This window comes from Serinus canaria, chromosome 4, assembly GCF_022539315.1.
Source record: "Serinus canaria isolate serCan28SL12 chromosome 4, serCan2020, whole genome shotgun sequence".
Classification (NCBI taxonomy): Eukaryota; Metazoa; Chordata; class Aves; order Passeriformes; family Fringillidae; genus Serinus; species Serinus canaria.
The window spans coordinates 52,747,844-52,762,983 of record NC_066317.1 but is presented as its reverse complement, the minus strand read 5'-3'; the positions used below and the strand labels follow the sequence as shown (position 1 = coordinate 52,762,983).

At 38.5% G+C, this 15,140-nt stretch overlaps 1 protein-coding gene across 3 annotated transcripts in view; it reads left to right on the top strand.

Annotated features, from left to right (window-relative positions):
• The window catches only part of STIM2 (stromal interaction molecule 2), a 69,931-nt gene that overhangs the window by 38,858 nt on the left and 15,933 nt on the right, over positions 1–15,140 (top strand). For all 3 annotated transcript variants that reach the window (XM_030238840.2, XM_050973597.1, XM_030238841.2), the window contains exons 3-4: positions 7,285–7,399; positions 14,660–14,771. In XM_030238840.2, coding sequence (XP_030094700.2) covers positions 7,285–7,399; positions 14,660–14,771 — 227 coding nt within the window. The remainder of the gene's footprint in view (positions 1–7,284; positions 7,400–14,659; positions 14,772–15,140) is intronic.

The following is a 15,140-nucleotide window of genomic DNA, read 5'->3' as shown; positions in this document are numbered from 1 at the left end:
AAGATCTACATTTACACAACATAGTTACATAGTTACCTGATTACAGTAGGTCTGAATATGTACTAAATATGCCCTATTTATATTTCAGAACCAGATTTTTTTTTGTTTTGTCACAGTGGGTAATGCTGCTTATTCTGATTAAGAATGAGGACTGATAATTAAAAAACCCACTTTATTAGAAGTAAAGCTTACATGAAATAGAGGGATTTTACTTAACAGCAGGGAATGGATTTTCTGTTTTATGCTGCATGGTTTTTACTTGCAAGACTCCTGAAGAGCAGCATATTGAGTATGTGGATTAGATGTTCATTCTCTTTTTACTTGGCAAGAAGAATGTGACAAAGTAGAATAACTTTCTGCTGTTTTACCAGCACTACAAGGGTTGCAAGGGTATATTTACACCAAGGAAGGAAGCTCTTGTAAATAAGTTATTTTGAGACAGGAAGGTAAAAAGAGCTAAAGATGTTGAGCTATTTACTTTAACTGTTTTAATTTGCTAATCCAGTTAACTCCCAACAGTGATTCCAGATATTTCATCTGCACATAGTTTATTTTTCCTAATGTTTTCATGCCCTGTTTTAGGTTGTAGCTTGTTTTTCCTCTGTAAAATGAAGAACCACATGAAACCATTCTGTAAAGAAGGAATTTTTCTAGGATATTAAAAAATCTGAATGAAGATATTTCCTATTTCCTCAAAAACTGTCTGATACTGGAAGACCTTTGGACGTACTTTGTATAGACTGGAAAGAAACTTGTATTTGACTTTGATAAAGTTGAAGTGAGGAAACCTGATCTAAATTTTTAGCATGGGATTTAATAGTCAGCATAACATGAGGGATTTTGTTGAAATCTTCTTAGGAAGTTAGAGGGGCTCTAGTCTGAGCATGGAGTAGTTAACTTTTTCCTTAATATTTGGTATGGTACAGCAGAGAAAAAGAAAATAAAAAAGCCCTCTATCCTTATTATGAGAGCAGGCTAATATGTATTTTCCTATCAGACTTAGCTGCTGATATTATTGCTTTATATGTGAAGGATTATTGGATTGTTTAAGCTGGTTTCAAGAGGTAGGCTGTAAGTGGGTAACTGAAAGGGAGAATGTGGTGTTACTAAGGGAGGTTTTAGTCATATGTTGTGGGAGGCTGTCTGCCTCAGGAAGCATCTGTTGCACCATGGGAACGTGTTTTGTTTTAATGATGAGACACAAGCAGTAAAACAGACTTATCATATGTTCACTATTTACATAGGTTTTTCCTGTTTCCTTAACTTCCTAAGCAGTCCTACATAAAGTAATTTCCTCAAGGAATCTCTCTGCAGTGTTAGAATAGGTTGATGTTTTTGAAGTATTAGTGTCTTGCTGTGTGTCTAATATCCCACCAAGCTAAAGGCACAAATGTGTGAGATCTCTGGATAGATCACTTCATATTTTGCTTTAGTTTTTTTAAGGAGGTAACTGGAATAGTGACTTTATAAAAAATCTGCCAACTGAACAAACCCCATAGAAGATCACCAACACCCTGCCCCATGCCCTTCCCTCCAAAGATGATGATGATGATAATAATAATAATAAAGAATAGCTTTTATCAGGACGGTCAAAAAAGTTGGAACCTCTTATCATAGAAATGATATGCCTCTCATCATAGAGATGATATGCCGAAGTGACTGACTTAAAAATGGTGTCTGGAGGCAAGAATCAAATAGACTCTAACTTTCATGGCCTAAACCAGGGAAGATGATTCTTTTCTATACAGTGATTAAAGCAAGAGAAGTAGGTAGCATGGTCTGGAATGATAATACAGATTATAGCACTTTGGCTTCAGTAAGTTTGACAGGGATAGGCTTCATTTTGTTCTCTGGAAATATACTCTTAGCAAGATATGAAATGTCCTTTCAAATTCCCTTAGTATTTTGATTTTTGTCATTGTCATTTATGTAATAAAAGTCCTTAAACTGGAGTTAATATTTCTGTAAACAATGTAATATTTTGGTGTCAGCTGTTTAGACAAAATTCTGCATGTGGAAAAATATGTGCTGCAGTGGTTTAGAAACTGAGGACATTATAACTGATTTTTCATGACGCTCGGATGGCTCCTGAGTGCATTTACATCTCACTGTGCAAGACATTCTGTTACAAACATTGGTCTTTCAGGCAGGGCTTTTGAACTTCCTAACCAGTGCAGCAAATCCTTGCCCCCAAAGCTACTGGGTTACTTTGAATTCCTTAACTTGTTGTGGCTCTTTTAATAGAGGTCTTTTTTGAATTAATTTTTTTCATTCAGCTGCTGATGTACTTATGAGACAGAGTGTGTTTTAGTCTCCTGAAGTTTTGTAAGCAGCTCTGAACGTGTCTAGACAATTTGTTTTTGCAGAGGAGGGTAAGGAGCCAGGTCTTGTGTGAAAACATGGATGGTGTTAGTTGACAGCTGTGCCATGCAAAGAAGCCCCATAGAGAGGCAGCACGTGTTACCCTGGGTACAGTTGCTTAGAAACCTGTTCCAGCGTGGCTTGGACTAGACCTGCCTCACGCCTTGCCTCCTTGGATGTGCTGAAGCTAACATGAAGCTGTCTGCACCTCTTTATTTAGTCCTGCTACAATGGAGTGATCCCTCGGAAATTCTATTTTGGCTTTGCAGAGTTTACTTTGCAGTAGATAGTTACAGTTTCGTTTTCAGCTGCAGTAACTTTTTTTCGATAGAATGTGTAGGGTTTTTAAGATATACTTGATAATACTTTCCTGGCTGTGTCCTACATTGTTCTTGTCATGTTTTGTTATTAATATTATTAAATATCTTATTTTAATTTATAGCATCTTTAGAAGCTATTTCTGTAGGACAGGCAGTCATACCTGAATCACAGTAGGTTGCCTTTTAAAAGCACATCTGCCATTAAAATTTAGTCAGTACGTGTGACATTGCAATAGTTGCAACAATCTTGTAGCAAATAGATGTGAGGAAATGTACTAAAAGGCTGAAGTTGGAACTTTTTCTGGTTTTCCCTTTGAAGGAGCAAACCTGAAGGAACTAACACTGTTTGAGGAATAGATGCTCAAGGGTGAGAGTAATACCTGGCCAGGAGATGTTACTAATTGCTCTTAAAATAAACTTGTCAGTTAGAGGGTCTATTTTAAGTTGATGAAACTGAAAATCATAAACTTGAGCCTTACCCAGAACAAAATATAAACATCATGAGAGTGGTTCCTGCTGCTGTTACTGAGTGTGGTTAATTTTACTCTTCCAGTGGCATTCTTGAAAGTATGCAATTGCTTGTTTGTCCTCAAGTGTGTCTTTCAGCATCGATATTTTAACTTTTTTTCTTTGTTTTTTTTTAATTTATTTTCTTTTTCTCTTTTTTTCCCCTTTTTTTTGGCTGTTATAGTACTTCTGGGATCAAAACTCTAGTTTCAAGTGTAGGTGTGGTGTTTTTTTAATTCTGTACTTGTTTTTGAAGTAACTGCTTTGACCGATGATTATTTTTGTTTCATGCAGAGTTTTTCGGCAATTTATCTTCTGCCTTCTTGGTTTTAACTTTGTAGTCTTAAAAGGCTGCTCTTTCCTGAGTAATTATGTTCTTAGAGCTTATTCTTTTAACCTCCCTATTTAGAGTTATTTTTCTAACCTTTCTTTGTATACTTAATGACCAGAGCAACAAAAGAGAGATTAGCTGCCATGACAAGGAACAGAAAAATCCTCTTTGTAACTAGAGTTGTTCTGTTTTTGTCTTTCTTCAATTTAGGTCCCAGTTCTTTTTCTTAAAGAAGCACTTCCATATTAGACCGCTTTTGAAACAAAGATCTTTTATACAATAGAAAGATGTTTGATGTTGTTATATACCTCTTCATTAGTGAATGCACTTACTCTTTGAAACACGGTGACCTCTTTCCAGATACGCTCACTGTAACCTAAGTGTTGTGACCTTGTGCTGTCAGAGAAGCTCTCTGCAGAAGTCATAGTGGTGGCTTTCTAAGGATCCGGGAGCAGTGCGGGTAGGACAGAACAGAAGAAGGGCTTTTCACTTGGCAGAAGTTCTCACAGATGTACTGTCTCTGCCCCTGAGCGGTAACTGTGCCGGCTACTAAGTGCAAGCTGCTTTCCAGTTTGTGTTGACGCTCCCTTTGAAACGAGGGCCTGGTCCGATCCTCCGGCGGGTGTCCCGGAGTGAGCCCGGTGCGCTCCGCCCTTGCCGCTCCGGGGAATCCCGGGCAGCGCTCCGCGCCTGCCGAGCGCCTCCCGAGCGCCTGCCGGCGGCGCCCTCTGCGGGCGGCGCGCCGGAACTGCAGGCGGAGGGACCCGCGCTGCTCCCGGCGCTGACTCGGGATGCGTTCCGGGACCTGCTGGGGTGGGATGGGCAGAGCTGTAACACCTTGGAGCTTTTCGTGTTCAGCTGGCATCTTCCTTCTCTTCTTTATTTCCAATAGTTGAGTAGTGCTGTTAATAGCAATTCAGACGTTCCTTGATAGCACCTGTAACCGAACAAAAGTTGTCAACCTTCCATATTTTACAGCATTTGCTGACAACTATCACTAAAGGTAGCAGGTTTGTACAAACAAAAGTGATCTGAGTTTTACCTGAGAAAACTCAAAATTGGGCCAAGCCTGTATATACAACATATCCTTCAAGTTTCTGAAGAGGGATATTCTGTCCCTCTTCAGCAACTTGATCACCTTACAACACTTGTTTTGAAAAAAAAAGTCCATGCCTGACATTTGGAGTCTCCCCGAGGACAGTGCATCATCAGTCACTAGAAAGCTGAAGAGTGGGTGCTAGCATTTACCTTAACCCCCATGTGAAAAGAGATAATCTTTACTGAGAGGGACATATAAGACATGTTTTTACTGTATTTTTTAATATGTTTTTTGCAAGTTCCTGGAAGGTATTCTGGGAATGTCAGTTGACAGCAGATACTTGCAGTCTGGAGGGACAAGTTAAGGTGGGAAAGCATCAGTTCTTTCCTGCTGTTCCATCTGTAAGACTGTACTATGATCTGGAAAGGTTTAGGGACATTAGTGGATAAAAAAATTATTTTGTTTGTTTTCTTATTGTATAGCTCCTGCTCTTCAGTTTAGCCTTTAATAAACATGGAGTGGGAATGAACAAGACAATCCATGTTGCATGACAATTGTAGAATTTGGAAGCTTCATGGTAGCATTGCCAGTATGGGAAGTATTCAGAGGTCCCACTGAGATGATGGAATATGCAACAGACATTTTTACATTTGCATAGAGTTAGAGCATACAGTCCTGTGCTTATTAAACCTTTTTACTGTTGCTGATCCATGTTTTTTCAGAAGTTCTGTAATTGCCTTTGCCCCAACAGGCTGCTATTTTCAGTTCTCACATGTTTCATAAGTTTCTCATATATTTCTCATGTATATGCATGCGTGTGCATATATATATTTATATATCTCAATTTATGCCATTCTTATACACGTGGGGAAAAGGAGTTAAAAATGCTTATGCAGCTTGTATGGGCTGAATGGAACTATTCTAGGAATCAAAAGGCTTTACAAAATTAATGTCTGACAATCAGAAAAAGTTTTGAAGTAATAGATGAATGTGAGAGAATTTACATCCAATCATTGTTTCAATACTATGGCTCTGTGGTTTGTTTAAGGGAGGCAAACTAGTATATTGCCCAAATCTATCAGTTAGGGGAGAAACTTGAATCCATTCATAGTTTGAGATTTCCTCACATTCTAGTAAAAATATTTTAGTTAGGGAGAATTAGTTAGGGAGAATTGGTGAGTCTTACCTTTTGCTTGCATAGTTCTGCTATTGTATTCTATTTCTTTTTATTAAGAGTTAATATTACTATTTAACATTGGCTACTTTTCAGTGTCTCCTGGAGTTTCTGAATGGTTTACTCTGTAGATTTGTTAGGAATGGAGCCTTTGCAGGATGCTGTGCATTTGATTTACTACCTGGACTGAATTTTAAGAATTGAGTTCTTCTGCAGTGCATCACTAGTGTGGGTTTCTTCCTCACCTCCCTTGAAGTGCTGATGACATATGATCAGCTGTATAAAAGGCTGCTTTTTACTTAGCTGTCATGACTATCTGTAGCTGGTTTTGTTGGACCAGCTTCATCCTTCATGAAGTGAAGAAAGCAAGCTATTTACTGTGGAAGGTTACTTGGTTTTGTGGTACTGTTAGTACTAATACTAGTTTTCTGATACTAATCCCAAGGTCTTCGCCCACAGAGACTGTTCATGCAATACTGTCAGGGACTGATACTTATCAGGGGTTTCCACTATTAAAGGGAGGTCATTTACCAGCCAGTATTCCAACTTTTCTAGGCCTTTATGAAATAAAAAAATTTAATTAAATTTGCAGTTCCATGGCTTTTCTTGGGTATGTATTTGGAGAAGTGTTTGTAGTGACTTGTGGAATACTGATACAACACTGCCATCATAAAATTGTATCATAGAACCATGGAATGGTTTGGGTTGGAAGAGACCTTGAAGATCATTTGATTCCAACTTCCCTGTTGTAGGCAGGGACATCTTGCACTAGATCAGATTGCTCAGAGCCCAATCCAACCTGGCCTTGACTGCTGCCAGGGATAGGGCATTTACAGCTTCTCTGCACAACATGTGCCACTGCCTCACCACCCACTCTCTATGTCATGATTGCATGATATTCCTTTTTATAATGTTTGCTAAAAGGCTGCCTATTAATTACTGAAAATGAAGCAGCTTTATGTAATGCTTCTGTGCTTGGAGTGTAACCACTGAGGAATGATTAGCAAGCATAAAATTGGCCCTCAGATGACTTCCGTTTTTTAATTCGATGAATAGAAGTCAAATTTTTGTTGTCTAATCAAAAGATTTTAATACTACTTAGTAAACAGCTTACTCTCATCCCTTAGGCAGTTGCATTTAACTGGTATGGCAGGATTCAGGCATTACTCATCCAAAAATGAATGGCACACTTTCAAATCTTACATGGCCTTATTTTCGAGGAGGGGAAGTTGGTTAAATATCATCAGAATAGGGAAGTGTACAGAGTGACTGTGGTGTGTTCCTGTAATCCCTGTAAATCTGAGGCATGCTAATAATGTTAAACTCAGTACAGTGGCAACTGCATTGTCAGTTTTCCTAGGATTTAATAATTGTGAAAAATCTTGTAAGAGTGTTTACTTCACCTTCTGAGTCTATGATGTAGGAAACTCAGATCAATTCTCTGCTGCTTGCATGGGAAAGAGATGGGAAAGACTCTACCTGATTTCTCTGTAGTTTCTCTTCAGAAATTGTTGTTTAGGCATTTAAGATGATGTTTTTCCCTTTTCTTCAGTTTCTAAGGGAAGATATGCAATACAAGGATGCCTCAAATAAACATAGTCACCTGCACAGAGAAGACAAGCACATCACCATTGAGGATCTGTGGAAACGCTGGAAAACGTCTGAAGGTAGGTAAAGAAGTGTAGCTGAAAATGACATAGTTGTAATTCAACAGCTTTTCCACCAAGTACAGAGTAGTGAATGAAAGGCCTCTTGAAGCATCTTCATCAGTCTGTTTTGACACTGTTATTTATAGGCACACATAAATCTGAGTAAGAACTCATTTAGTCCAGCTAGAGGTAATTTTCTCTTCATGTGCTTTGTAAACTAAGTAAACTAAGATAGCTTTCATGAGGTTCTAATTTATCAAGGTGACTGGTGCAATTGCTGAATTCCAGATTAGCATGTTTTTAATTTAATAAACCCTGAGGGTTTTTCCCAAGCTATTAATTTTTTTTAAAATATAGTATTAAGTGGAAAATTCAACGCACTTTCACTTTGATTTAAACTTTATTTGAGCTCCGAAGATGTAGAATTCTTAGTCTAAAGAATTTTTGAAAAATCTTCTTTAACTTGGGATACAGTAAAATGTACTGACAACCCAACACAACCGGCCCTCCCTCACTTTGATTTATATGAAATAAGTAAGTTGAGCCAACTATTCCTAGTATCAAAAGGCAGTATTTAATCAGCACAGTGTTCACTGCCAAATATGTCCCAGGATATAGTGATTAAAAAAGAGATCTGAAACGTTAGAATTGTTAGGAGAAAAATACCCAACTTCCTCAGCCCCTTCCCCAACCCAGCCCTCATTCCAAAGGTGTTGTGCTGTCCTGGTTGTAGCCAGGCCAGGATTAATTTTCAGCAGCAGTCAGGAGGGGGCATGGCTACAGCCAGGGTGTTATCCTACACCTGCACCTCCCACTGGCTACAGCCAGGGTGTTATCCTACACCTGCACCTCCCACTGGCTACAGCCAGGGTGTTATCCTACACCTGCACCTCCCACAGGCTACAGCCAGGGTGTTATCCTACACCTGCACCTCCCACTGGCTACAGCCAGGGTGTTATCCTACACCTGCACCCCCCACTGGCTACAGCCAGGGTGTTATCCTACACCTGCACCTCCCACTGGCTACAGCCAGGGTGTATCCTACACCTGCACCCCCCACTGGCTACAGCCAGGGTGTTACCCTACACCTGCACCTCCCACTGGCTACAGCCAGGGTGTTATCCTACACCTGCACCTCTCATGTCATTGCTGGGAGCCTGGGAACTGCAGTGTCTCTCTCTGCCGGAGAGAAGAGATTCATTCTGGTCAAGAAACATGGGGAACGGGGGCCCATCTGGTATTTGTTTATTGTCAGGGGCTTTCCATGTGAGTGATTTAGTTTTCTTATACTTTTTGTTATTGTATTGTTGCTCTTATTGTTCATTTTCTTATCTCATTGCTGTTTCCAGTAAATTGTTCCTATCTCAACTTGTGATCTTTACCCTTTGTGCCTCCAATTGGAGGGGGAGGGGAAACTGCACATGTTTGTTAAAGAGTGTTAAATTTGAGAATATCATTCCTAAACCACTACATGTTCTAATGGTGAGCATAGAGAGATCTAAAACTTGTTATGGGTCAAACAACTGAAAGTAAGAACAGGAGGGGAACGAAACCATTCATTCTGCTAATGCAGGAAGTCACTTAAGTGCACTCTGAGGTAATGCATGAAGTGCTTGGAATGTAGTAAATATCTGTTTTAACCAGTAACTTTTGGTCTTATCTCTTAAAATATTCCTTAAATACTTATTCACTGAAGATTCTGTTCCCTGAAGGTGTTGCAACTAAATTATCAGAAAAAATTATCTCCTCAAAACTGTAGGTCTAAGTCATGAGCAACTGTTCAGAAATGTAGGCTATAGTGGTTCTAGAAGTATAGTTTGTCTGTTGTGTATATCTTTATTCCACTTTTCTTGCATGTAGTGGGTAAGACTCAAAAGACTTGGAGAGGAATGTCTCATCTCATTGTGTCTGCTTATAGTGGCTTTATCTGTGTATCCTGCTGAGAGAACTAAAATTGCACCAGAGGGAGACCTTTAGAATGACACTCCTGAGCAGTGTTAACAGTGGTCTGCTGACTGTGAGAAAGCATGAAGCCCCTCAGGAAATGAACTACTTTAACTTGATGTTAGGTAACATGGAAAATGTTGCCATTCCTTTCTATATGTTTTAGGAATTTTTGATTTATTTGTTTTTTTTATGTGCCACTAGTTTACAGCAATTTGACAACATTAAACAAGAGGATGGAAGGTAGTGTAAATGATAGTATCAGTAATTTGAGACTTGTAAACAATCTGTTGAGGTGTCTGTGTGAGAATTGCAAACTCTAGTGCTCCTGACAGTATATACAGAAACATCTTCAGGATCTACTGCTGCCTAGTTTATGCTGAGTAGACTTTGCCTATCCTTTTCCATAAAGCTTGCTTTATGTGAATGTTTGTCTTAAGTATTTGTCAAATAGCTTAAAGGTGTTCTTTGTTTAACATATTGGTGGTGCAAGACAGATAAGGCGTGAGGGAAGAAAGCAAAAAAAAAGTCCCATTGCTGTTTGATGTCTCCTTTTAGGATTAAGGAAAATAGAGGTTGCTTTTAAATAATTGATTGAGAAGGATTTTATACTCTGAATGTAACACTGAGGATTGGCTGCATTCAAAGCTCTAAAAATTGCCTAATAAAAGAGGGGGCCTCAGAATATTGCTTTTTAATATTTCTGGCACTGGGCAGGTTTTTGATGTCCCTGCCTGGTGCCGAATCCTTAAGACATAGTCTAGGCTGGTGCAAATTAAAGGAAAGTTCAAGGCTGTTACAGGTTTTACCTGCATGGCAGGAGTCATATTCATTGCTTGAATCAGCATCTAGCCTATTGTTGCTGTGTTGCCACTCAGTTTAAAGGACTCCTTTGGTATAAAATAAGACTACAGTTTAATTTAGTTTAGTTACAATGTGCTTTTTATGACCTTTGAATTTTTAAAATCTATTTCTACAGACTGCTCTGTTTAGAAGAGTGACTGTGAACTATCATAGCTGTTTAAAATGTAGAAAACACTTCTCTCTGCAAGTGTTCTGACTTCTGTTACTGTGTGTTACTGTTCTTTAAATGTAAATGCCAGTATGTGCTTGTTGTATGGCATTCTTTGACTGTCTCCTCTTCTAACCAAGCAGTATTTATTATATGTGTACTACAGAGTCTTTCAGCTATGCACAAGTGACAAACTTAGTAGCTACTGTTAGGTTAATACCAAAGGTGTATCCAGTGCTTTTTCTGCAAGGGCCTTGAAGAGGTGGTAGTTTTGAGTGTGGAAAAGGGGACAGATGAACATTTGGTTTGATGTCTGAATATCAGTCTTTGTACCATTATCTTTGGAAGTTCTCTCACTCAGTGGTGCCTGCCGTCTCTTTGCCCCTGTCACTGGCTGTGGTTGTGTGAATTTGCTGTCTGAAGAGCAGGGTGTAGGTGTTTAGTCTCAGTAGCAAGGGGGCTCTAAAATCAGTCCAGACCCTTCAGCTGGGTGGTTCTCTGACCTGCCTCAGTGAGTAGGGTTGGATGCTGCATTCTTAGTCATGTAGCATTGTCCCTTGGGACTTGATGTTGTAGCCAAATAAAAACTGTTCCAGTCAAACCTGGAGTTCATTAATACTTGGCTATTGTCAGACTAATTTGAATCCTGTCAAAGCCTAGTTGTTACAAACAGCCTAAAAAAAAAAAAAAAGTTTCTTTTTTAACCTTTATGGCATGTTTCAGCTTTAATGTATGGTATCTCCTATAGACTGCCTTATATTTCAAAAAACCTTCTTGCCTTCTGTGTACCTTTTCTTCCCCTTTAATTCTCTTTCCCTCTTTGTGGCAAACAGGAGGTGAACTAAAGTCTGGTACATTAATTATTAGGGTAAAAAGCTACAAAATGCTTTGTAGCTCTATATTTTTGTGTTCTGATGTACTACTGCACAAGAGTTCTTGCAGCAATTGGGACTGAACTGCATACCACAAACATGTTGTGGTTGCCTTGCTCTCCAATCATTTGCTGTCTCAGGTTTTAAATATCTGGAGGTTGGAAATGAATGCAAGAAGGGCTTGGCTGAGGATGAGTTACATAATGCTGCATACTCCTGATGTTACTGCTCAAGGTCCTAAAAACTAAGTTTTGAATCCTTTTGTGTGATATGATAAATTTAACATGATGATAAATATAACAAAAAAAACTGGTAAATAGCCTGATCTTGTAATTACTGTGGGTTAACAATGAGAAACTTTCACACAGGGCCAGTTTAAAGCTACTGTTGATGTCTTCACCTTCAGGTATGTTGGTAGAAGAGTTGAAAAGAAGTAGGAAAAAACCCCCAAAACTCAGACCTGTGGTCTGAATAAAACAGCTGATGGAGATCTACAGACTGAGTACTGCTCTGGGGTGCCTTCTATACCTGCCTGCCCAAAGCATGTTGCTGACATCTTCTCTCTCAAGGTATCTCTTTGTAAAAAGAGTTGTGAGAGAGAAGGATGTTATAATTACTCTGTAATGCTATATGCATTTAACTTAAAGTAATTGTGGTTTGCTATTCTGCTGTCTGAGGTACTGCTTTCTTTTTTGGTGATTAAACTAAGGAAAAATTACAACCTCAGCTAACTAGTGTGAGCTGGCACGTTGTAATTGGCGGTGCTGATCAAGATGAATTTCAGCTGTTCTGCTGAAATTCATCATCCCTCAGTACACCTGCTCCTGGTGTACATCACACTTGCCTTGTGTTCATGTCTCAGTGCTTCTTGTGGAGAAAGGCCAGTTAGCTTTTAAGTATTTATGCTGTTGTAGAGCAAGCATAGATGCATGTCATGAAGTCTTGTTGGAGACAAGCCAAGTAATACTCCTTACCAACATATGGTGTATGGAAGTTAACAACAAAAAGAAGCAGTCTGAATGTTTTCACTGATTGATAGAATAGGAAAGGAAGAGCAGTGTAGTTTAGAGTCTGAGTCCACCTGCAAAACCTTGGGATTTGAGGGCACTGGGCTTATGTGAATGAAGAATTAGTTGACATAGTAAGTCTAAATTTCTTGCAAAATATTTAGGTGAAAAGAGAGTACAGTATATATTCATAGCTTAAGTGGTTGAATGGTCGTTTAAAGGTACACAACATAAATAAAGAAGTAATTGATATTATTTTTTAATAAATGAGTAACAGTATAAGAGTACAGAAAGTAAAAGTTTCAGTTCTAGTTTAGGATGGACTGTGGTTGCTTCTTTTTGCAGTTTCTGTACTAATGGAGGTATCTGATACAGTGATAATAATGAATAATAAAGTGCTTTTTCCAGAATACAACTGATTTGTTTGGGAAAATTTCATTGCTAGTCTGTGAAAAAATGATCACACCAGTCTAAGCGGTGCAACAGATGTGATTTGCTCTATGGTAAACCATTTAAATGTGTAGCTCATTTCTTTCAGGATAATATGTTTCAGTATTTCAGTATTACCACTGAATTATAAAAACCTATAAATTTATGTAAAATTTGGCAGAGTGTCTACAAAATTCTTTCATCAGTAGAAGTGAAAAGTCTCAATGGTATTTTTAACCCTTCCCCAACTTATAAACTCAGTGAATTGTGTGGCTTCTGAAATTGACTGTTCTGTACTGTCAGTGATAGCCTGTGGTGTGGAGTGGCTATTTTAGGTAGTTTTTTCCTCATGTCACAAGAAAACAGTGCTTTTACTTAGGATCAGTCTATGAACATACTTCTAGAATGCAGTTAAGGTGATTTCTTTCTGGATGACTTTACCACTCTTTTGAGACTTGTAATGACCAGTCAAATGACTTTGCATGATTTGCAAATCTGATGGCTTATTTTTCACAAAACAGTTAAGAGTCTTTGCAATGGGAAAACTACCTGTCTATAAATGGAGCCCAGATATTTTGCATAAAATCTTAGAGTAATATGACAAAACTGAGTCTGTGTCAAATCAATACCTGTCTGTAGCTTACAACAGAGAAAGAAATGGGACAGCACTGGGAAGGTTGTGTAGCCATTCATATGGATGGATAACAATAGGTTTGTACTGAGTGTGCTTCTTGAAGCTGTGAGTCTGTGAAATGTGTTCTCTCTCCGCCTATTGGGAATGATAATAATCTTAAAAATGTTTAAGCTTATTTTGCAGCTGTGCTGGTGTAGACAGGAAACTTAGAAGTCTTTATTTCAGTTACAGTGTGAACTGTAATACAAGTTTGAACTCTAAAATATTTCCATTTCCTGCAGGTTTACCTTTCAAGTTTTCAGCAGTGCTTTCTAAAGGATTATTGTCAAAAGTCACCACTGAGAATGTGTCCTGGTGATAATCTCTGCCCAGCACTGTCACATGCAAGTAGTGCTAGATAGAGAAATGTTCAAAAACCCCCCAGTTGTTCATATGAATACATGTCTGTCCAGAAAGAGACCGTCCCTGTTTCTTTTGTATGCAGAAAGACTTTTGCAGACTCATAAATGGAGCAAACAATTTCCTTCAGTTTTGTCAGTGTGAAGCTGTAAACTGCAGCAGCTGCTCTGTAAGGGACAGAAATGTGAGATTTTTTTTTTCTTTAGTAATATCTGTAGGTAGTATTTTCTTAGCCCATCTGTGAATGTTTCTTAGCACAGCTATGAATGTTTATGTAGAGTGTTTCTGTTATCAAGGAAAAATTGTTAATTATCCTCTACATTTTTAGTATTTTTTTTGTAAAGTGTTTTTGCATGTTATTCCACTTTTCTTGGGCATGTTTGAGAGAGATTTAATAGTTTTCCTGTTAAATTTCTTCTGTCTTTTGGTGTTTTCTTTTAGTCTCCTCTCTCCTTCTCTTGTCAGCTCCCATTTTGGGGTCAGAAGGCATCAGCCTCTAAGAAAATTCTTGTCAAAACATCATCCTGCGGAAGATCTTGGTACATTGCCTCAAATGGTTACAGCACCAGCTGAAATGGTTACAGCACCAGCTGAAATGGTTACAGCACCAGCTGATGCGTGTTTAGTTCTGCAAGGGTAGTGAGGACAAAGGGGTTGAGGCTGGAATTGGTTTAAGTAGTTGAAAGTCGCAAGACGCTGTCCTGATTGAAACTAAAGCAAAATACTCAGTTGCTCTGTGAAAGTTTTAGTAAAGAAATACTTCTATTAGTTCCATGCTTGTTTATTTATAGTTTGCCTAAGCTTTTACAGGGGAGCATGTAATGAAAAAGGCAAACTGCCAGAAACACCTTGGTAATGCTGATTTTTCTGGAATTATATTTGGCCAAACTCTCTTGGTTATTGTAAGCTGCTTTTCTACTGCTTGTCTTCTAAGCTGTTGATTTTTACAAAAAACGTAAGGTAATTTAATTTTTCTTTCAGTTCATAACTGGACTCAAGAGGACACTCTTCAGTGGCTCTCAGATTTTGTTGAATTGCCCCAGTATGAAAAGAATTTTAGAGACAGCAATGTCAATGGAACAACACTTCCCAGGTGAATATATCTTCTGGAGTAGTTTCAAATAATTCCCCATAGGTTGCTGCATTAGTTTAAATGGTAGGAACAACTATGTGAACTTAAAATCTAACAAGATACGGTCAAATGCAAGACAAGAGATGTGTCCTTGCAGTTTTGAAGAGGTGGCTGCATTTTTTTTTTCCTGCCAGAATATTTCAAAATAGAGCTTTCCTAAAAGTTTTATTTTTCTGTGGGCCTTATCTAAGGTCACATAATTCTGTGTTGTAGCAAACTTCCTTTTGAACATCTTCTGGTCTATTGTATGGGTATATACAACAATGTAACTGTAAAATACCTTCCTGGAGCATAAATACCACACCTGAGTATTGCATGTGTTTAGGATTT